The sequence below is a fragment of the Chamaea fasciata genome, unplaced genomic scaffold (genome assembly GCF_029207755.1).
Source record: "Chamaea fasciata isolate MVZ Bird 193981 ecotype frontalis unplaced genomic scaffold, bChaFas1.0.hap1 SCAF_6, whole genome shotgun sequence".
NCBI lineage: Eukaryota > Metazoa > Chordata > Aves > Passeriformes > Sylviidae > Chamaea > Chamaea fasciata.
The window spans coordinates 700889-723352 of record NW_027094091.1 but is presented as its reverse complement, the minus strand read 5'-3'; the positions used below and the strand labels follow the sequence as shown (position 1 = coordinate 723352).

The 22464-nt window shown below is 54.5% G+C and overlaps 1 protein-coding gene across 1 annotated transcript; it reads left to right on the top strand.

Annotated features, from left to right (window-relative positions):
- Positions 1-23: 23 nt before the first annotated feature.
- Positions 24-22016, top strand: CCT7 (chaperonin containing TCP1 subunit 7). Its single transcript, XM_066185107.1, has 12 exons — positions 24-107; positions 3780-3933; positions 6593-6699; positions 7371-7496; positions 8053-8105; positions 9652-9823; positions 10718-10882; positions 11649-11837; positions 12326-12423; positions 13690-13822; positions 16897-17103; positions 21276-22016. The coding sequence occupies exons 1-12, from the start codon at positions 102-104 to the stop codon at positions 21495-21497; spliced, it is 1632 nt and encodes a 543-aa protein (XP_066041204.1). The 5' UTR covers positions 24-101; the 3' UTR covers positions 21498-22016.
- The last annotated feature ends 448 nt before the right edge of the window (positions 22017-22464 follow it).

The window sequence follows — 22464 nt, the reverse complement described above, 5'->3', positions numbered from 1 at the left end:
CCGCCCTGCCAAATTGTGTTCCCCGCCCCCGGCCCGCCCCCGGGAAGGTTCTGGGCCTGCGCGGTGCATTGTGGGGGGGCCGGGAGCCAGCAGCCGCCGCGATGATGGTGAGTGACCGCGGCCCGGCCGCCGCATCCGCCGCCATCCGCCGCTATCCGCCGCTATCCGCCGCTGTCCCCGTGTCCCGCCGCCCCGCACCGGCCGTGGGGCTCCCGCCGTCCCGCAAGGAGCGGGCGTGGCGGGGTGGCGGCGGGCCGGGCCGGGCCGCGGGGATGGAGCCGCCCCGGCGCGCAGGCCTGGCGGTAGCGGGGCTGTGGCGGTAGCGGGGCCGTGGCCGTACCGGGGCCGTGGCGGGGCCGGGAGGGACGGGAGCGGGCAGCCCGCAGCTCCAGCCCGCCGCCTCCGCCCCGCTTCTGGCCCCCGCAGCCGCACGGCCTCGGCCCCGGGTACCCAGAGCTCCCCGGAGCCCCGCGGTGATGCGGGAGGTGGATGTGTCTCCGCCCTGATTTCCCCGGGGATAAACGGTTCCTTTTCCCTTGAGATTCTCGCTCTGCTGGGTGTGGAGGAAAGCTGCGCGTTTTCTTCCACAAAAGGGTTTCAGGGATCACAGAATAGGCAGGGCTGGAGATCACTCAGTTCAAGCCCCTGCCCAGGCAGGGTCACCTGGACAGGTGATATACTGGCAGGTGACCCAGGGACGTGTCCAGGTGGGTTTGGGATGTCTGCAGGCAGACCTTCCCTGTGCCGCTGTCCCAGGGCTCTGTCATCCTCCAGGGAAAGAAATTCTTCCTCATGTTAAGGTGGAGCTATCTGTGTTTTAGTTTATGTCCCGTTGCTGGGCACCACCAGAAGGAGTCTGGCACTAGCGGGAGAGATTTTTATGGATTGATGGGATCCCCTCTCAACCTTCCCTTCTCCAGCCCAACCAGGCCCAACTCCTGCAGTCTCCTCATATGAGAGATGCGCCAGACCCCAGAGATGTTCTTTGTGCCTGTCCCTGAACCCTCTCCAATAGCTCCTTTCCTTGTACTTGTGACCCCTCAGTGTGATAAGCACTGACTTTTATTCAGTTATTATTCAGTTTAATTCTGCTCTGTGCCTGCTGGCAGCTCTTCCAAACCAGCTCATCCCAGATTTTGGCTGTTTGGCCTTTGCCTGAGCTCTGCCTGTGCGATGGTTGCAGCACTCGTGGGCTGGTTTGGGTGGGAAGGGATCTGAAATCCCATCCAGTGTCACCCCTGCCATGGGCAGGGACACCTCCCACTGTCCCAGGGTGCTCCAAACCCCAGTGTCCAACCTGCCCTTGGATGATCCCAGGGGTGGGGCAGCCCTGGAAGCTTCTCTGGTGCTCCCAGCACCCAGATTGGTTTGGTTCCTCACTGTCCCTGTAATCCCTGCATGTTCTGTCTCCTCCAGGCCAGCACCAGACTCAGAACCACAGTGGGCACTGCTGCCCCAGGGAACCCTCGTTATTTTTGGGACAATCCCTGAGCCTGTGGTGGGAGCAGCTGTGTGAATTCCCTGTGGGAGATGGAAAGCAGCCGGGTTGTGTGGAGCGGAGGATTTACGAATCTGTATTTTTGGCCTTGTTCTTGCTCAGCTGTGCCCTTCTGGGCCGTAAGGAGTTTGCTGTGGGTTCTCGGGCTTGGGATGATGTGGGAAATGGATTTGTGGGGAATTCTCCAAGCCTGACAGAAGGCTCACACAGTCCTGTGTGTCTGTGTGCAAACTCTGAGATGAGAAATGCTGACTGAGAAGTGCCATGGGGTAGGACAGACATTGGTGAGGAAGAAATGGAACTGGAAACAAGTTTCGAAGGGCGGCCTGGCAAATAAGACTGGATACTTTGGAGAAATGGAACTGTGACGGGTGCATTGTAGCAGGACCCACGAGGGGTGCAGCATTGTGTGACAAAAGCTGACAGGCCAAGAAATGTTTATAATGGACTGGAATTAGGGAATAATTTGGGTTCTGATTGTGATGGCGTGAGTTGTTACATCTGTGTTGTCTCACCCTTCACATGAGACTGAAAATGGAATAAAAATCTAAAGTGCCTCTGAGCTGCCCCATGTCTGGGTCAGGAAAAGGGCGTGATCCAGCAGGGTGAGTGCAGGGGGAAATGGGGCACTGAGTGACAGAACCAGTATGACTCCAACAGAAGTTATTGTTCACATTACGTGCCAGGGATAGATTCTAGGTCTGCTGTCCACATGGGCGTCTCTGGGCTGGCCAAGCTGCTTCTTCCTGAGGCAGGCACACATCCTTCAGGACATCCAGCTGGTCAGTGTCCATCCTCACCTTGTGCTTCCCCTGTCTAAGGTTTACATTTTTTGCAGGCATTTTCTCAGGCTCTCTTCTTATTTTCTATCCCATTGTTTTCTCAGTAAGCTTGACCCTCTCTGCCCAGGTCTGTGGCCTTCCAGGGTGACCAGAGGGATGCAGAGGTGGGAAAATGAACTCCCCTCTCTTTTTGCCCTGACGAGCTGACTGTGTGCGTGTCTGGTGGTCAGGATTCGGCGCTGTCTCCGGGCTCCATTCCCTCCCGGTCAGGGTTTTCCCCTGTACTCAGCACTGGTCAGGCCACACCTTGAGTGCTTTGTCCAGCTCTGGGCCCTCAGTTTAGGATGGACACTGAGTGCTGTGTCCAGTTTAGGATGGACATTGAGTGCTGTGTCCAGTTTAGGATGGACACTGAGTGCTGTGTCCAGTTTAGGATGGACATTGAGTGCTGTGTCCAGTTTAGGCTGGACACTGAGTGCTGTGTCCAGTTTAGGATGGACATTGAGTGCTGTGTCCAGTTTAGGATGGACATTGAGTGCCGTGTCCAGTTTAGGATGGACATTGAGTGCCGTGTCCGGTTTAGGATGGACACTGAGTGCTGTGTCCAGTTTAGGCTGGACATTGAGTGCCGTGTCCAGTTTAGGATGGACACTGAGTGCTGTGTCCGGTTTAGGATGGACACTGAGTGCTGTGTCCGGTTTAGGATGGACACTGAGTGCCGTGTCCAGTTTAGGATGGACATAGAGTGCTGTGTCCAGTTTAGGATGGACACTGAGTGCTGTGTCCAGTCTAGGATGGACACTGAGTGCCGTGTCCAGTTTAGGATGGACACTGAGTGCTGTGTCCAGTTTAGGATGGACACTGAATGCTGTGTCCAGTTTAGGATGGACACTGAGTGCTGTGTCCAGTTTAGGATGGACACTGAGTGCTGTGTCCGGTTTAGGATGGACACTGAGTGCTGTGTCCAGTTCTGGCCCCTCAGTTTAGGAAGGACATTGAGAGGCTTGAGCGCATCCAGAGGAGGCAACAAAGCTGCTGAAGGGTTTGGAACACAAGCCATAGGAGGGACGGCTGAGGGAGCTGGGGTTGTTTGTCCTGGAGAAAAGGAGACTCAGGGGTGACCTGATCACTCCCCACAACCCCCGGAAAGGTGGCTGTGCCCAGCTGGGGTCGGTCTCTTTCTCCAGGCAGCAGCTGACAGAACGAGAGGACACAGTCTTAAGCAGTGTCAAGGGAAATACAGGTTGGATATCAGGAAGAAGTTTTTCACGGAAAGAGTGATAAAACCCTGGAATGGTCTGCCCGGGGAGGTGGTGGAGTCACCATCCCTGGGTGTGTTTAAAGATGTGGCTGTGGTTCAGTTGAGGTGTCGGGGCTGGGCTGGACTCGATGATCTCGAAGGTCTCTCCCAGCCTACACACTCTGTGATCCTTTTTGTCTCCTCTAACCTCAGAGACCCATTGCTGCAGGTAAGATCTGTGCTGTGCTTGTCCCTGCAGCCCACCCCGGTGATCCTGCTGAAGGAGGGCACGGACACGTCCCAGGGCATCCCTCAGCTGGTCAGCAACATCAACGCGTGCCAGGTGATCGCCGAGGCCGTGCGCACCACGCTGGGCCCGCGCGGCATGGACAAGCTCATCGTGGACGACCGCGGTGAGCTGGCGATGTTGTTCTAGTTTGAGATTTTTTTGGCTAACAGTCTTGGTTTAGATAGACAGGGATCTGCCAGGGAAGGTTGGAGTCTCCCTTGGAATGTAAGCCCCTCTCCTCCTTTTCCAAATTGTTATAAATTTGCAATTAAAAGGCATGGACAAGCTCATCATGGATGACTGCGGTGAGCTGGTGATGTGCTTTTGGTTTGGAATTTTTTTTTGGCTAACTATCTTGGTTTAGACAGACAGGGATCTGCCAGGGAGGATTGCAGTCTCCTTTGGAATGTAAGCCCCTCTCCTCCTTCTCCAAATTATTATAAATTTGCAATTAAAAGGCTGTCAGGGAAAGGTTTGGGGAATGGGTGTCCCAGTTCTTTACTGGGGATGTAAAAATAGAAATGTTGTAGTACAGAGGAATAAGCAAGAAACAAAGAAACAAGAAATCCCAGAAAACCCTGACGGGGTCAGAAACACAAGCTGGCGCCCTGTTGGTCAGGGTGTTGGAAGCAGGCCGGAGGGAGCCCTCCTGGAGTGGCAGATGTGGTTCTGTGGGAGCAGGGATGGTCCCGTAGGAAAAGGGTCCAGTGATGGTGAGATGGGTCCGGTCTTCCTCCAGGGATCCGCTGGAAAGCTGGATTCTTAACATGTCAGAAGGTGAAGTGAGGCTCTTTCCCTGTTTGGAAACACCTGCTAGAGGTGTAGGGATTGCATTACCACACTATTATTTATGTGGTGGTTTTACATTTGTTGTAATTCATTCATTAACTGGGAGATAGAATCTTTTGGGAGAAAAAGGCGAAACAGGCTTAACTTAAAAGTAAACAGATTTTATTAACGTATACCAAGAAAAGAGGTAAAAAAATGAGACATTTAAACACTTTCTTTTTTCTTCACAAACTGTTCACTCAATATAGAGAGAAAACTGTGATTTTTAGTCAGTTGCAATCACGTAAACACGATTTTGCATTACTTTGGGGGAGGAGCTTTTTTAGATTTTATGGAGGTGCACGCTACAAGAAAAGGTTTGGTGGCTCTCAGTGTCACAAATATGCGAGTGTTTGGAATTTTGCAGATTTTGTGCAGTTTCACACAGTTAAGAGAGGGGACCCTGCTGGCCAGGGCAGCTTTTCTACAGTTAGTGCCACCCCTGAGGCTTGGCTGGGTCTGGCCCTGGGGAGGCTTAGTCTGAACTTTTGACTTAGGAGGTGATGGGAGCTCCTTGCCAGCTGGAAAAGGGAAAAAAAAAAGCTGAATCACTTAAAACTTTCAATTTAAGACTGAATTTCCATAAGTGTATACAACACTTTTATTTGTCAGCTAAGCTGTCAATTTATTTTAAAAAACCTCAAATTTTTTTTACATTTCTATGAAACCACCACATCTGGAAAGGTCTGCACTCAGTCAGGAGATAAATTTCCGGACGGTTCCTGCACTTGAGTATATCAAAAATTGAATATTCCTTATATTCCTTGTCTCACAGAAATACCACCTTCCTCACCATGGCTTGGCTGTTTTTCGTGTGCTACCCTGACAAAGTGGGTAGTAAAAATCAGGAACAAAATTAAAGGTTGGAACAGCGAGGGCAAAGCAGCCACATTTTGTTTTCTGGCAGTATACAGTTCCTTACATAAAAATATAAAATCATAGTTAATCTTCTGGATTAATTTCACACAGTGACTCAGATCTTCTTGGACTTTGGGCATCAAATATAAAAATATTAAAATAAATAAATGAAATAATTTATAAAACTACAATAATATATTATTAAAATACAGCATTAAAATTGTTATTATATTAATAGCATAGTATGATATAAATATAATAATATAAATAAAGATAACCCAGCATTTACAAGTGTGTCCATTTCAGCAGCCTCAGGCTGTGCCAGGCTTGGCTGTCACTGCAGAGCCTCAGGTGTCACCTGAACACCTGGGTGTCCCCTGTGGAATGAAGGACAATTTCCAGTCCAGCCTGAGGGTTCCCTGTTTGCTCCCCAGGGCAGTGCAGACTCAGTGGGGTTGGGTGTATCCACTGTAAATCTGTGCCAGACAGGGGAAACAGCGAGCCTTGACAGGTATTTTTGGTCGTCTCTGTTTTTAAATGAGGCTCCTGGTACCTGTGGAGTTCCTCAGCACTTGTGGCTGAGTGTGAGGTCAGTGGATATTCCTGGGCTGATTTTTCATCTTATTTTTGGAGTATGATTTAGAGATGAGCTTTGCCCTCACTCTGAAAAGACCTGCATGAAGTCACCAAACTAATTATTATTTTTGTCACTGGAGGGTGGAGTGAAAAGGCTTAGTGTTGTCTTTAAATAGTTTTTACAAATAAGGACTGTAATAAATCCTTGTTCACAAGGATAATTGGATTTAAATTGATCTAATAACTAATCTGATTTCTAGAGCGTCTCAGACTAGAAAATGGTTTTATTAGTCTGGGGAGGCTGTTGAGAAGAGGGAAACGAGTTCCAAACCTTTGTTGGTGTGGGGAGTTCTTCTGCTGTCAGACGGACTTCACTGAGCCTGCTCCACAACGGGGCTGGGAGGACTCGGTTCTGATGGAACAGAGGAACCTGCTGAGATCTCCTGGAGCCCCCAGAGACAGGGCTTCACCCCTGGTGGTGTCGAGCTGCCTTTTAACTTCCTTTTCTCCACCAACCCCAGGCAAAGCCACCATCTCCAACGACGGGGCCACCATCCTGAAGCTGCTGGACGTTGTCCACCCTGCCGCCAAGACCTTGGTGGACATCGCCAAATCCCAGGATGCGGAGGTGGGAGAGGAGCCTGCCTGGGCCTGGGGGTGCAGGACGAGCAGCCTGGGTGTCACTGCTGCCCTGGGCTGTGTGCTGACTGCTGGGAATTGCTCCCGGAGTGCTGGGAGTTACTCTGCCTGCTCTGCAGCCAGGCTGGGAGAGCTGGAGAGGGGCTGGGGCCAAGGCCTGGAGGGACAGGACACAGGGAATGGCTTCCCACTGCCAGAGGGCAGGGATGGATGGGATCTTGGGCAGCAATTCCTGCCTGGGAGGGTGGGGAGGTCCTGGCACGGGGTGCCCAGAGCAGCTGTGGATCCCTGGCAGTGTCCCAGGCCAGGTTGTGGATCCCCTGGATCCCTGGCAGTGTCCCAGGCCAGGTTGTGGGTCCCTGGGAGTGTCCCAGGCCAGGTTGTGGGTCCCTGGGAGTGTCCCAGGCCAGGTTGGACACTGGGCCTTGGAGCAGCCTGGGCCAGTGGAAGGTGTCCCTGCTATGGCAGAGGGTGGCACTGGGTGACTTTGAGGTCCCTCCCCACTCAAACCACTCTGAGCCAGTGAGGAATTCAGCCCCAAATCTGTGAGCAGGGAAGACCCTGGGCTCTGGTTTCCCTGGAAGCCCTGCGGGAGTTTTGCAGCTGCTCTCGGGTGGTCTCCGCAGTGTGGGGGTGACCCAGTGTCCCCTGTCCCTGCAGGTGGGTGATGGCACCACGTCTGTGACGCTGCTGGCAGCTGAGTTCCTGAAGCAGGTGAAGCCCTACGTGGAGGAGGGGCTGCATCCCCAGATCATCATCCGCGCCTTCCGCACGGCCACGCAGCTGGTGAGCCCGAGGGGACAGCTGGGGACAGCCACCCCGCCTGGGGACACTCTGCCAGGGAAAAGCCACGTGGGAATGGGGCTGGGGAGTGCCAGCAGCCATCTCCTGCTGCCTCCCTGGTGCAGCAGTGCCTCTGCTGCTCCCAGTCTGTGTCTCTGCAGTGCCGTCGCTTCCTTTGGGGTTTTTTCCCCAAGAAGGGATAAATAGAAAACTCCTTTTCCATTCTCCTGTTCTCTGCTGCCCCTTAGTAAACTGTCTCCTGGAGCCTGGTGGTCCCATTAAGCTGATTTTTGGAGGTTCACTCCTCAACAGCCCCTTTGGTTGCCAGGATCTGTGCTGAAAACAAACAGCAAAGCAGCTCTGAGCCTCCTCCCACTCCTCAAACATCAGCGTATTCCGTGGAATTACTGCGCTGGCAGGGGTGGAATAACTTAAAACACTTCAAACTTCAGTGAGGTTGAAGCAGAGAACAAAAGATAAAACACAAAGGGAGAAGTTGGAGATCTCAGCAGCTCGGGAGCATAAATCATTAATCCAGCTGTTGGTTTGTTTTTGTCAGGCTGTGAACAAGATCAAAGAAATCGCTGTCTCTGTGAAGAAGGAGGATAAGGAGTAAGTTTCCCGTGGAGGTGACCTGGTTGTGTGCTGACTGCTGTCAGGGTGCTCCTGAATTCCACCTCTGGCTGAGGGCTCCAGGTGGCACCAGGAGCTGCAGCCCCACGCTGGGGTTATTCCCAGTTTCTCTGGGATTTCCTGCTGCTCCAGGGGCAGTGCTGTGCTCCCACTTGGCTGCAGGGGATGATGTAGGGCAGTGTCTCTCAGGGCTCATGGGGGGAGCTGGGCACCAAAATAAGTGGCCTGATTTCTTTTTTTTGCAGCGGTGGAGTCTTGGAGCTCCTGCTGCAGTCAGTGGCAGTGTTAGATCTCAGCATTTCCCTGAGGATCAGATCCCTTTTTAGCTGTCACACACACCAAGGTAGATAGCTCACAGCAGGGATCCCTTCAGCTCAGGTGAGAATAGCGGAGTTTCTCTTCTCCCTGGATTTTAACCTCTTGTCTGCTTGACCTTGCCGGTACCTGCAGTTTATTTGGAGTATTTCAACTGCATAAGCATCTTGAATAAATCAGAATGGGTTCTGCACACCAAATGCTAAAAAAAATGGTGGAGAAAACCCCAAAAGTGGTCCTGTGATGGGGAAATGGAGTGGTTCCCATGGGGGATAGAGCCTGGCAGCTGGATCCACCTCTCCCTGATGTCCCTGTGTCACCAACTCTGCTGCATGTATTTACCTGAGTTAGTACTTCAGGAATTGTGCTCTTTTAGAGGGTTTCACAAGCATCTTCCTGCCTTGGGATGAAGGAAAGCAGCTGCTCTGCTCTGATTTTAGGGGCATAAAAAAGAAATCAGCCTTGTCAGTGCTGGGCTGGTGCTTGAGCTCTAAAAAGGGATTTGTCAGTCTGGGATTGGTGCCTTGTTCTCCCCATTGGCAGGAGGGGGCTGATCTTTGTTAGAGAGGATTTGGGACCCCTCATGGCCAGACAGACCCTGAGGGGCTGGAGCGTGTCCAGGGAAGAGAAGGGGCTGGAGAATTCCTGAGGGAGCTGGGAAAGGGCTGGAGAATTCCTGAGGGAGCTGGGAAAGGGGCTGGAGAATTCCTGAGGGAGCTGGGAAAGGGCTGGAGAATTCCTGAGGGAGCTGGGAAAGGGGCTGGAGAATTCCTGAGGGAGCTGGGAAAGGGGCTGAGCCTGGAGAAAAGGAGGCTCAGGGGGGACCTGGTGGCTCTGCACAAGTCCCTGGAATGTTGGAGCCAGGTGGGATTTGGGATCTGATCCCAGGGAATAACAGGATAAGAGGGAACGGCCTCAGGCTGGACCAGGGGAGGCTCAGGGTGGACAGCAGCAGGAATTTCCCCATGGAAAGGGTGCTCAGGCCTTGGAAGTGCCCGGGGAGGTTTGGAATTCCCATCCCTGAGGGATTTCAGAGCCCTGTGGATGTGGCACTTTGGGGACAGGGGACAGTGGTGGCCTTGGCAGTGCTGGACTCAGACTTAAAGGCATTTCCCAGCCTAAACCCGGGATTAACAAAGCCACACAGTGTTTGTGGAGCTTGTGGAAAGATCTGCCAGGTGACCAAACCTTTGTTTTTCCTTTCCTGCAGTGAGCAGAGGAGTCTCCTGGAAAAGTGTGCAGCCACAGCCCTGAGCTCCAAGCTCATCTCCCAGAGCAAGGAATTCTTCTCCAAGATGGTTGTAGATGCTGTGATGATGTTGGATGACTTGTTGCAGCTCAAGATGATTGGGATAAAGAAGGTGCAAGGAGGAGCTTTGGAAGTAAGTGTTGGAGCCTTCCTGAAGGGCTGAGGGACAGGAATCCCCGCTCTGGTGGTGGCTTGGCTCTGGCAGAAGTGCCTGTGGGGCATTCCCAAAGTGGAACAAAGCTGTTGGTGTGAGGAGGGAGCTTGGCAGATAGGGCTGGGTTTCTTTTCCATAGGTGGAATTTCTGGTTTTTGAGCTGGATACACTTTTCACCTCACTGCAGCAAAAGTTGTTAGTGATAGAATCCCGTTTATCTCTCCACAAATGATTAAATTTTCTTTTGTGGGAAGTCTTTGTTACTTCTGGATCCAAAAGTCCTGGTTGTATGCAGGATTACTGGGTTGGGAAAGATACAAGGAAAACCTCATGAAGCTGATCTAGTGGATACGTGGTTTATGCCACAGTGCTGAAAAACCTCTTGTGTCTGGGACTGCACCTGGATATGTGGTAGGGGATTGTTCCTGGCTGTGGGACAGCCCCTGTGGAGAGGGAGATCCTGATTTCTACACTTAGGAAATTTGGGAGGTGGTGATGGAACTCTGAAAGAAAAACCAGAGAAAAACCAGCCCCAGGTGGGGCTGTGGATGAGAAATATCCAAAAGTTCCAAGGAGAGGAATGGAAGAGAGATCAGGGAGAAAACTGATTGCTCCTCTCCTTGATCTTCAGGGTGTGTGAGGAGTTTCTGGCTGTGGAGTTCTGAGGGGTAGAGAGGAAGCTGCTTTTGTGAAGCTGGAAGAAATCCTTGCTGTTTCTTTCCTCTAGAAGTGGGTTAATCAAAGAAGACAGTGCTGGGGAAGGCTTTGCAAACGAGACCTCTGGAAGCAGGGAGTGCCCTGTGGGATTTGTTATTATTAACCCTGTGCAGGAAGCCTTGGGGGCTGAGCCTGAGGCCAATCCCTGTGTTGCAGGACTCACAGCTGGTGGCTGGAGTTGCCTTTAAGAAAACCTTCTCCTACGCTGGGTTTGAGATGCAGCCCAAGAAGTACCAGGCGCCCAAAATCGCCCTGCTCAACGTGGAGCTGGAGCTCAAAGCTGAGAAGGACAACGCCGAGGTCAGGGTCAACACGGTGGAGGTAAGAGCCCCAGGGGAGCCTGGCCTGCTTCCTCAGCCCTGGGACACCTGGGGCTGCTCGTCCTGTGGGGTAAGGAGGAGGTGGGAGAGCTGGGAATGTTCCCCTGGCGAAGGGAAAAATCCAGGGAATGCTCAGAGTCCCCAAAGGGGCTCCAGGAGAGCTGGAGAGGGGCTGGGGCCAAGGCCTGGAGGGACAGGACACAGGGAATGGCTTCCCACTGGGAAAGGGGACATTGGGCTGGGATCTAGGGCAGCAATTCCTGCCTGGGAGGGTGGGGAGGGGCTGGGCTGGAATTCCCAGGGCTGGTGTGGCTGCCCCATCACTGGGAGTGTCTGAGGTGAGGCTTGGAGCAACCTGGGACAGTGCAAAGTGTCCCTGTCCATGGATGGGGTGGCACTGGGTGATAATTAAAAGGTCCCTTCCCATGATAAATGAGTTTGGCCTTCTCCCCATCCTTCACCTTTGGGAACAGCTGGTGGGTTGTGCTGCCCTGGGAGTCACAGCAGGTTCAGGACACGTTTGGGAGCTGTCCCTGTCCCCAGCTGTGCTGAGCCCTCAGCTCTGTGGTGGTTGCCTTAGGCCTGAGGGGTGGCCTTGCAGGGACAGCTTATCCAGCAGTGCTGGGAGAGCTGCAGGAGGTGCTCAGGTTTAATCAGCCTTTAAGTTTAATCAGGTTTAATTTGGGCAGTGGCACAGAGCAGGGCAGTGCTGCTCCTGTGCTGCACGTGGGGCCACAGCAACTCCTGTCCCTCTGTCCTGCTGCCAGGATTACCAGGCCATCGTGGATGCAGAGTGGAACATCCTGTACGACAAACTGGACAAAATCCACAAGTCAGGAGCCAAGGTGGTGCTGTCCAAGCTGCCCATCGGGGACGTGGCCACCCAGTACTTCGCAGACAGGGACATGTTCTGCGCCGGCCGTGTCCCCGAGGAGGATCTCAAGAGGACCATGATGGTGAGCACCCCTGGCTTGCAGGATAAAAAACCTTTGTGCTCACTTCTGACACCGCAGGCTGGGAGTTCCCAAAGAGCTGCTCACTGATCTCACTGCTCCTTGCAAGGCTTTGAAAGGACAGGGCTGTTCCTTGGCGGGGTGAGCAGTCACACACTGACAGTGTGGCATTACACATAAAGATCTGATCAGTGCAGCAGCTGAGGCTTATTTTCTTGAGTTCTTCCCTGTTCCTTCGTGAATGGTTTGGTTTGTTTGTTTTTTTTTCCTGGGCTTTCTTTGTGTATCTCCTGGACTCTGGAGCCTGTGAGTCAGCACCTTGAAGCTGCATCATCTTATTTTGCTGTCGAGGGTTGGCCTGGGTCCATGAGAGGGGAGGGAAGGAGAAGGATTTTCTGAATCTGCACCAGCTCAGCAGCTGAGCTGTCCCTGAAGAGTGGAGCCTGCATTGTCAGCACTGCTAATTCCATGTTTGTCTCCCTTCCCTGCAGGCCTGTGGGGGATCCATCCAGACCAGTGTCAATGCCCTGTCAGATGATGTGCTGGGCCGCTGTGAGCTCTTTGAGGAGACCCAGATTGGGGGAGAGAGGTAAAAACACCAGCTGCAAACCTGCACTGCTGTGCAACCCTCTCCTAGCAGGTGGAGAAGTTGGGGTCAAAGCGTTGGCAGGGTCAACATCTGTCAAGCTGTTGAGATGAAAACAAGGTTGTTACAAAATGTGTATTTTATTGTAGCCAGAAGCTGCTTTTGGAGGCTGAGGGAGGGGGCAGGAGCAAGATTTCATTGACATCCTACCTCCTGTAAATGCTTTCAAAAATCCATGTTTATTCTGCAGTGCCTTGTAACAAGCTCAGCAGTGCTGTTGCATTTGTAATGGAAAACCAGCACATTTTGGGGTTGGTTGTGACACCTCTGTGATGTTGCAGCTTCACACTTCCCTGTCAGTGCAGGTGAAGCTGGGGACACACTGGGGTCCTGGAGGAGCAATCCTCTTTGGGGCTGGCTGCTGCCCTCTGTGCTCCTGCCAAGTGCAAACTGGGAGCACCAGCTCAGTGTTGAATCCCTGGCAACAAGAAGAAAATGAGTTTTCCTGGCTCAGCTGGAATGTCACCTCTGTGTTCCCTGGCTCTGCTGCTCCTCAGCCCACGATCCACAGGGGCTCGAGGGGCACAGGGCTGCAGGGTGGGAGCAGAGCCAGCCAGCCCAGCCTGTGCAGCAGCAGCTTCTCCATCCCTGTTAGCCTTGAAACACATAATCACAGAGGGATTATGGGCAGGTGCTTTTATTGAGCAGCTCTGGGAATCAGGGGTACAAACCCAGCCACCTGTGGCCCTCAATGGGGATTTTTCTCCCCCACCCAAGCCCTTGAAGAAGAAGGTGAAAAAGAAAGGACTAGCCTACATCCTAAATCTGACTCCCACGTGGATTCGACGTGGACATGTTTTTATACCCTTTTATTATATAACCACTATTAATTATTAAGCCCATATTGTTCTATTATATGAATTTTGTCATTTTCATCAGGGCCCCCAAATACCACTTCTCATAATTCTTGTTATGAATGAACAATCATCATATTCCATCACCAAGCAATCATTACATTTAACAATCACATCGTTTATCACATGATGATTATGCAGGTGCAGTTTCTTCTGTACATGATCCAGTGAAGACAAAGCCCAACCTTTGTTTCCAGGGTTTGGTTTAGTTTTGGTTCCCTTCCCCAGGCCTATCCCGGCCCAACCTTTCTTTCCACCTCCCCTGAATCTGTTGTACGCAATCCCCACAATTCTTAGAAACATTTTAACCCTCTGCCATCATCCCCACACCCTCTTTTTTTTTTTTTTTTGGCAGGTACAACTTGTTCACGGGCTGCCCCAAGGCCAAGACGTGCACCATCATCCTGCGGGGCGGCGCCGAGCAGTTCATGGAGGAGACGGAGCGCTCCCTGCACGACGCCATCATGATCGTCAGGAGGGCCATCAAGGTGAGCTCTCTGCTGCTTCATCATCTTTCCTGTTCTGTCAGAGCAGGGGTTAAATGCTCCACAGATGGTTTTTGTGTTCAGACTCCTCAGGTGTTTGTTAATTCTTATCTATGTTGCGGTCTCACAAGCGGGGAGTTCTGCAGCGCTGCTAGCTGACAAAGTGAAAAATGGCTCCTGGCTCTTCCTTTCTAAAATTTTCTAGAAAAATGGCTCCTGGCTCTTCCTTTCCAAGGCCTTTTAAGCACCAACTGTCCAATTATGAAATGACACCTAAATTGTTTTTGCTTTTAACCCAATAACCAACCACCCGTGGCCCGCAATGCGGATTTTTCTATCAAATTAAAAAACATCACCCAGACTCATGAAGGAGAAGGTGAAAAAGAAGGACTCAGCCTACACCCTAAATCCTCCATCTTGCTTTATATATTTTACTATGTACTAAAACCTTAAACTGTTGAGTTTTCTACCCTGTGATATCACACACTTGTATCCAAACTCCACACCCACAATCCCAGTGCTGTCACTCAATTTTGGGAGCCTTTTCCACGGCCTCAGGTCCAATGCAGTGTTTGCCTGGGGGTCAGTGCCTGCCTGCACAGAAAGCCTAAAACTCTCAGCTTCCTGAGTTCCAGCACTGGAGTTTCCCTGCACTGCCAGGGCTCTGCATTGGCACAGAACTGCTGGGAGCCTCCTGACACACCAGGCCTTGGCTCAGGGCTCTGTGCAGAGTGAGCACAGCTCGTGGATTTACTCAAGTGCGGTTCCTTGGCCGACTCAGCGTGGCTTTGGCAGCGTTTCCAGCTGCTTTCCAGGCACGCCTGGGGTTTGCCTGCTCTTCTGTACAGCTGGACCCTGTGCTCGCTCCATCCTCCACCCTAAAGGGAGCAATCTCCTGGCTGTGCTGGGTGGATCTTCAGGAGATGGAGCAGCAGAGTGATGGCACACGTGTGTCCATGCCCATAAAGCCACTTGACCCCTCTCCTGGTGCCCAGCCTGAGGGCAGACAGTCCCCTGGCTCTGAGGCAGGCTGGGGACACCGGGAGCAGTCCAAGGCCTCTCTGGATGTGTGTGTTTGGTCCTGGGGGATGCTGCCAAGCTCTGGGTGTTTCTGGGTTACACAAAAACTGTAGGAATGGCTTCTGGTTCAAAGCAGCTCTGAGGCTGCGTGTCCTGAGGGGCTGGGGAGGAGCACGTCAGGATTTCTGGAGCTTTTGCCTTTAGAAAGAACATCTCTCTCCTGGAAAAACAGCAGAACTGAGCTGCAAGGTGTTGCTGCCTGTATCTTTAAATTTGGAGGCTTTGTGGAAGGGAGGGAAGTTTCCCTGGCCCGAGTTGGCTGTGAGCAGCCATCCCTCCCTTTGGGTGTGGATGCAGTGTCTCCCCAAACCCCATTTTATCCTGTGCACAGCTGGGCTGAGCTGCTGGAGCTGCCACTGGAGGTTCTTGGCGTGTAGCAGTGAGCTTTTTACGTGTGGAGCTGCTACCTAGATCCCAACAAGCATCTCCTGTGGAAAAGCCACTTGTGGGGGGAATTCAGGCAAAGCAGCCAAACTCCCACATCCACACACCACAGCTGAGCTCAGCAAGGAGAGGCAAGAAGGGCCTTTGTAGGATTCAGTTCCAGCAAGGTTTATTTCTGGTGCTGAAGGGAGATGAGGAGCAAAGACCTGGCCATGTGCTGTGTCCCAGTTGAAGTCTGGGGTCAGCAGATAGTGACCTGGGGACACAGGGCAGTACAAGGGGCAGGGCAGAGGTCACTGACCTGTAGGGAAAATGGGGCTGGACACCCGAGATGCCACCACCAGCAGGGAAACAAGGAAAGGAGAAACCACGAGAGCCAGGGGTGTGGGGAGAGGAGAAACCAAGGCAGAGCACCACGGGGAATGTCCTCTCTTTCATCCTAGGCAGGGAACACCAGGTGATGCTGTTTTACACCACAGTGACACAGACTCTGAGATTCAGAAGGCTGAAAATGACTCCTCTGTTTTTGGGATGTGTCTCATACCATTTCACACAGACCAGTTTGGTTGATGACACAAAGGCAAAACCTCTTCACTCACACAGGTCAGAGCAGAGGGACAGCAAGGAGGAGTTCCTCCTAGGAAAAGGAATGAATGACAAGGTTACAGTTACAAAAACACTTTTCCTGTGTACAGAAAATTCTCTGGGAAAAGAATTTCAGAAAACTAAAACACTTCAGGCACAGAACCTGGGCTACAGCTGGGATCTGTCCTGCTAAGGCCAGACCCTGGGAATTGTCCTGAGGAGTTCCAGGGCCATGGGGAGAGATCAGAGCAGACCACACTGTGCAAAGCACCATGGAATGGAGGAATGTCCTCTCTTTCAGGCTAGGCAGCGAAGACTCTGTGGTCCATCCTTCCAAGGCCAGACCCTGGGAATTGTCCCGAGGGGTTCCAGGGGCAATATCAGCCTGGGCTGTGGATTGCCATGGGCTGGCAGTGCTGCAGTGCCCTGACAGAACAGCCAGGGCAGTGGGTTTCCATGGGCTGGCAGTGCTGCAGTGCCCTGGCAGAGCAGCCAGGGCAGTGGGTTTCCATGGGCTGACAGTGCTGCTGCAGCCTGACAGAACCCTGTGCTGTGCTGTGTCCCTGCAGAACAGCCAGGGCAGTGGGTTTCCATGGGCTGGCAGTGCTGCAGTGCCCTGGCAGAGCAGCCAGGGCAGTGGGTTTCCATGGGCTGACAGTGCTGCTGCAGCCTGACAGAACCCTGTGCTGTGCTGTGTCCCTGCAGAACAGCCAGGGCAGGGGGTTTCTGTGGCTGGCAGTGCTGCAGCCCCCTGACAGGACCCTTTTCCCTGCCCTGTCCCTACAGAACAGCCAGGGCAGGGGGTGTCTGTGGCTGGCAGTGCTGCAGCCCCCTGACAGGACCCTTTTCCCTGCCCTGTCCCTACAGAACAGCCAGGGCAGTGGGTGTCTGTGGCTGGCAGTGCTGCAGCCCCCTGACAGGACCCTTTTCCCTGCCCTGTCCCTACAGAACAGCCAGGGCAGTGGGTGTCTGTGGCTGGCAGTGCTGCAGCCCCCTGACAGGACCCTTTTCCCTGCCCTGTCCTGCAGAACGACTCGGTGGTGGCGGGCGGCGGGGCCATCGAGATGGAGCTCTCCAAGTTCCTGCGGGACTACTCGCGCACCATCCCGGGCAAGCAGCAGCTGCTGATCGGCGCCTACGCCAAGGCCCTGGAGATCATCCCGCGGCAGCTCTGCGACAACGCCGGCTTCGACGCCACCAACATCCTCAACAAGCTGCGCGCCAAGCACGCACAGGTGGGATCCCTTCTAGGCCTCTGCTTTTGGGGATCCCCTCTCTCGTTCTGGGGTCGCCTCCTCACCTCTAGAGGTCCCTTTTTAGGGCTCTTCCCTTTTTGGGATTCTCTCTCCCATTTTGGGGTCGCCCCTTTGACGCTGTTTTACACCACAACGACACAGACTCCAAGATTCAGAAGGTTGAAAATGACTCCTTTATTTTTGGGATGTGTCTCCCTTTTACACTGTTCTACACAGACCAATTCCATCGGTGACACAAAAGCAAAACCTCTTCACTCACATTGGTCAGAGCAGAGGGACATCAAGGAGAAATCCCTCCTAGGAAAAAAGTTACCATTACAAAAACAGTTCTCCTGTTGACAGAAAATTCCCTGGGAGGAAACCAGGGCTACACTCCTTCACCTCTAAAGGTCCCATTTTAGGGCTTCTCCTTCCCCGTTTTGGGTCCTCCCTCCCATTCTGGGGTCACCCCTTCACCTCTAAAGGTCTCATTTTAGGGCTCTGCTTTAGCTCCCTTTTTGGGGTCCCCTCTCCTGTTTTGGGATCACCTCCTTCACCTATAAAGGTCCCATTTTAGGGCTTCTCCTCTCCTTTTTGGGGTTACCTCTCCCATTTTGGGGTCACCTTCACCTCTGAAGTTCCCTTTTTAGGGCTCCACCCTCGGTTTTTTGAGGTCCCCCCTCCCGTTTTGGGGTCACCCCTTCACCTCTAAAAGTCCCATTTTAGGGCTTCTCCTCTCCTTTTTGGAGATCCTCCCCTTTTTGGGGTTCCCCCCCTCACTTTTGGAGTCCATTTTTGGGATCCCTTTTATGGGTGCCCCCCCGCCAAATTTGGGGTCCCTTCTTTGGATGTCACCCCCTCCCCCCCCAGTTTTGGGATCCCTTGTTTGGGGTCTTCCCCTCCCAGTTTTGGTGTGTCCCCCCCCAAATTTGGGACCCCTTTCTTGGGGTACCCTTCCCTTTTTGGGTGTCCCCGCCAAATTTGAGATCCCGTTTTTTGGGTGTCCTTGCCCCAATTTTGGGGTCCCCATTCACCTTTTGGGGCCCTGTTTTGGGATCCCTTTTTATGCCCCCCCCCCCCTTTTTTTTTGGGATCCCATTGTGGGGTGTCCCCACTCCCATTTCTGGGGTCCCCAGTCACCTTTTGGGATCCCTTTTTGGGGGGCCACACCAGGGCAGAGCTGGTGTGTGTGATTCCTGTCTCCTGTGTCCTCCTGGAGCCTGTCAGAGCTGGGGTGTCCTGGTTTAGGGCAAATTTGGGAGGAAACCTGCCAATGGGGTCCCTCTAGAAAGCAAATTTGAGTGACTCCTCCCTGAGCTGGTCCAGGAAAAATCTCCTTAGAGAAAAGTGGCAAAAACCTGTTTATTCAACAAGCAAAGTGCCCACAAGCACAAAAATGAATAATATGAAACAAACAATATAATCTCTGAAGAGAGATGATAAAATTGAGAAATCCTTGCTGTGGGTGTAGCTGAGCTCTCCCAGTCTCTTACCAGTCCTTCCACACTGGAAAATGCCATCCTGAGCCCCAGGTGTGAGCCCTGGGTGCTCTTCTGGGTTTTTCAGTCCAGAGCAGGTTTAAACAGATCCAGGAAAAGGAAAGGAAAACAGTCCAGGGAACTTCTCTGCCTCAGCCAGCTAAAAACTGACTGCAGGCACAGGAGATCTGTCCTGCTGTCTGTCCATGCTGCAGGCAGCACAGCCCAGGAGCAGAATGTGGAGTGAGGGCAGTTCCTGCAAACAAACCCTGCACTTCTCCTTTCCCTCCCTTCCCTCTCAGAACCAGTCCGAAAGGTGTAGAGCTCAACATCCAGCACAACCAGAGCACACACTTGGGGGTACAAACATGACAAAGTCACCCCGGGACACGGTGTCACTCAGCCCTGTCCCCTTTGATTTAACACCCTGTTTGTTTCACATCAGGGATGGGCCTGGCACGGGTTTGCTATAAATGGAAAGGAGCTGTTTTCCCTTTGATCCCGGGTGACTTCCTGAGCTGGGAGTTCTGATTTGCTCCTTAAAAACGCATCGTTTGTCAGGAAGGAGCTGCTGTGTTAGACATGGAAGGAAGCAGAGCGGTTTTCCTCAGGAGCTGCAGGCTGAAGGTGCTGGTCTTGTGGAGATCCCACCTCCTCCAGTGCCTGGAGGTTGTGTCCCTTGGGTTCTGTCACTGCCAGCACTTTTCACCCTGCTGCTGGTGGGGCTCAAAATGAGGGTGCAAAGCCCGGGGGGAGTCAGTCCTGGGAGGTTTTTACAGCTTCATGGCAGGGGCAGCCCAGGGAGGATTGGAATCCCCATTCCTGGAGGTGTCCAAGGAATTCCTGGGGGTGGCACTCGGTGCTCTGGGCTGGGGACAAGGTGGGGATTGCGCACAGCTGGGGCTGGGAGGGCTTTTCCAGCCTCGGGGACTCTGTGATGTCAAACTGGAAGGAGTTTCTTTTTCCGAAGCATGGCTGGCACTGGTGGCTGAGAGCAAAGCCTTCTCAGTTTGGAGTTTTTGTGTTTTCCTCAGACATTTCCTTCACAGCCCCTCCCCTCACCTTTACCTTTACCTGGCCCTGGCCTTCCCTGCCAGGCTTTCCCCACATCCCACCCAACCCCGTGACTGATCCCTGTCCCCTGTGTCCCCTCTGTCCTTACAGGGTGGGATGGGGCACTCATCCCTGTCCCTCTGTCACCAGTGTGGGATGTGACCCTGATCCCTGTCCCCTCTGTCCCCTCTGTCCTTACAGGGTGGGATGGGACACTCATCCCTGTCCCTCTATCCCTGTGTTCCCAGCGTGGGATGGGGCACTGATCCCTGTCCCCAGGGCAGGATGTGGCACTGATCCTGTGTCCCCAGGGCAGGATGTGGCACTGATCCCTGTCCCCGTGTCCCCAGGGCGGGATGTGGCCCTGATCCCTGTCCCTGTGTCCCCGTGTCCCCAGGGCGGGATGTGCCCCTGATCCCTGTCCCCGTGTCCCCAGGGCGGGATGTGGCCCTGATCCCTGTCCCTGTGTCCCCGTGTCCCCAGGGCGGGATGTGGCCCTGATCCCTGTCCCTGTGTCCCCGTGTCCCCAGGGCGGGATGTGGCCCTGATCCCTGTCCCTGTGTCCCCGTGTCCCCAGGGCGGGATGTGCCCCTGATCCCTGTCCCCGTGTCCCCAGGGCGGGATGTGGCCCTGATCCCTGTCCCCGTGTCCCCGTGTCCCCAGGGCGGGATGTGCCCCTGATCCCTGTCCCCGTGTCCCCAGGGCGGGATGTGGCCCTGATCCCTGTCCCCGTGTCCCCAGGGTGGGATGTGGCCCTGATCCCTGTCCCCGTGTCCCCAGGGCGGGATGTGCCCCTGATCCCTGTCCCTGTGTCCCCGTGTCCCCAGGGCGGGATGTGGCCCTGATCCCTGTCCCTGTGTCCCCGTGTCCCCAGGGCGGGATGTGGCCCTGATCCCTGTCCCTGTGTCCCCGTGTCCCCAGGGCGGGATGTGGCCCTGATCCCTGTCCCCGTGTCCCCGTGTCCCCAGGGCGGGATGTGGCCCTGATCCCTGTCCCTGTGTCCCCATGTCCCCAGGGCGGGATGTGGCCCTGATCCCTGTCCCTGTGTCCCCGTGTCCCCAGGGCGGGATGTGGCCCTGATCCCTGTCCCTGTGTCCCCGTGTCCCCAGGGCGGGATGTGGCCCTGATCCCTGTCCCCGTGTCCCCAGGGCGGGATGTGGCCCTGATCCCTGTCCCTGTGTCCCCGTGTCCCCAGGGCGGGATGTGGCCCTGATCCCTGTCCCCGTGTCCCCAGGGCGGGATGTGGCCCTGATCCCTGTCCCCGTGTCCCCGTGTCCCCAGGGCGGGATGTGGCCCTGATCCCTGTCCCTGTGTCCCCATGTCCCCAGGGCGGGATGTGGCCCTGATCCCTGTCCCTGTGTCCCCGTGTCCCCAGGGCGGGATGTGGCCCTGATCCCTGTCCCTGTGTCCCCGTGTCCCCAGGGCGGGATGTGGCCCTGATCCCTGTCCCCGTGTCCCCAGGGCGGGATGTGGCCCTGATCCCTGTCCCTGTGTCCCCGTGTCCCCAGGGCGGGATGTGCCCCTGATCCCTGTCCCCGTGTCCCCGTGTCCCCAGGGCGGGATGTGGCCCTGATCCCTGTCCCCGTGTCCCCAGGGCGGGATGTGGCCCTGATCCCTGTCCCCGTGTCCCCGTGTCCCCAGGGCGGGATGTGGTACGGCGTGGACGTGACCAACGAGGACATCGCGGACAATTTCTCGGCGTGTGTGTGGGAGCCGGCCGTGGTGCGCATCAACGCGCTGACGGCGGCCTCGGAGGCCGCGTGTCTGATCGTGTCCGTGGACGAGACCATCCGCAACCCGCGCTCCACCGTGGACGCCGCTCCCGCCCGGGGCCGCGGCCGGGCCCGGCCCCACAACCACTGACGGTCCGCTAATTAAACCTGATCGGCGGGTAATTAGTGCTCAACACACGGCCCCCCAGGATGGGTTCAGTCACAGGCAGCTCCTGGCCCTGGCAGCCACAGCCCCTGAGCTGACTGCCGCTCCCTGGGCTGCCCTGGGCACTCCCTTCCCTGGAGTTTCTGAGGGTTTCCCTTCCTCCAGGAGTATTCTCCTTCCCTCGGGGCATTCCTTTCCCTCGAGGGATTCCCTTCTTCCAGGAGTATTCCCTTCCCTCGGGGTCATTTTCCCTCGGGGGCATCCCCTTCCCTCCCCGGGCACTTCCTTTCCCTCCGAGGGTATTCCCTTCCCTCCCCTCGAGGGCATCCCCTCCCCTCTGGGGCATTTTCCCTCGGGGGTTCCCCTTCCCTCGGGGGTGTTCCCTCCCCTCCTCCGGGGCGCAGGGAGGGGCCTTGGCCTATTTATACTGCTTTGGTTGTCGTCCTGCTGGGCGCTTTGAACCCAGGCTCCAGCACAATAAAACGAGTTTGTCTCGGGGGCAGACTGGGGCTTTCCTGTGTTCTCTGCTTGGTCCTGCACGCTGAGACCTCAGGGCTGCAGTTAAGGGAACCTTTCAGGCTGGTTCTTGGCTCCGGCTCGAAGCTGGAGGGCAGGGCACACTCCAGGCACAGCCCAGGGGTGCTCCTAGGACGGAGCTCTCTGATATCTCAGCCATCATCTCTCGGTGATGTTTTAACTGGCTTTTGCTCAACGGGGCATTTTCGTTTTCTGTTTTGCTTCGTGGGAGGAGGTTGAGGGCAGCAGCAGCTGTGACAGCTCCGAGGGGCTCCAAGGCTGCATCCAGACATTTGGGGGGGCTCAGACAGGGAAATGGTGCTGGGAGAACGTGCGGAGACGTGGGTCTGCTGGGTTACAAGTGTTAGGGGACGACAGTGGAAGAAATGCAGAACCACGGGGTGGTTTGGGTTAGAAAGGACCATAAGGATCATCC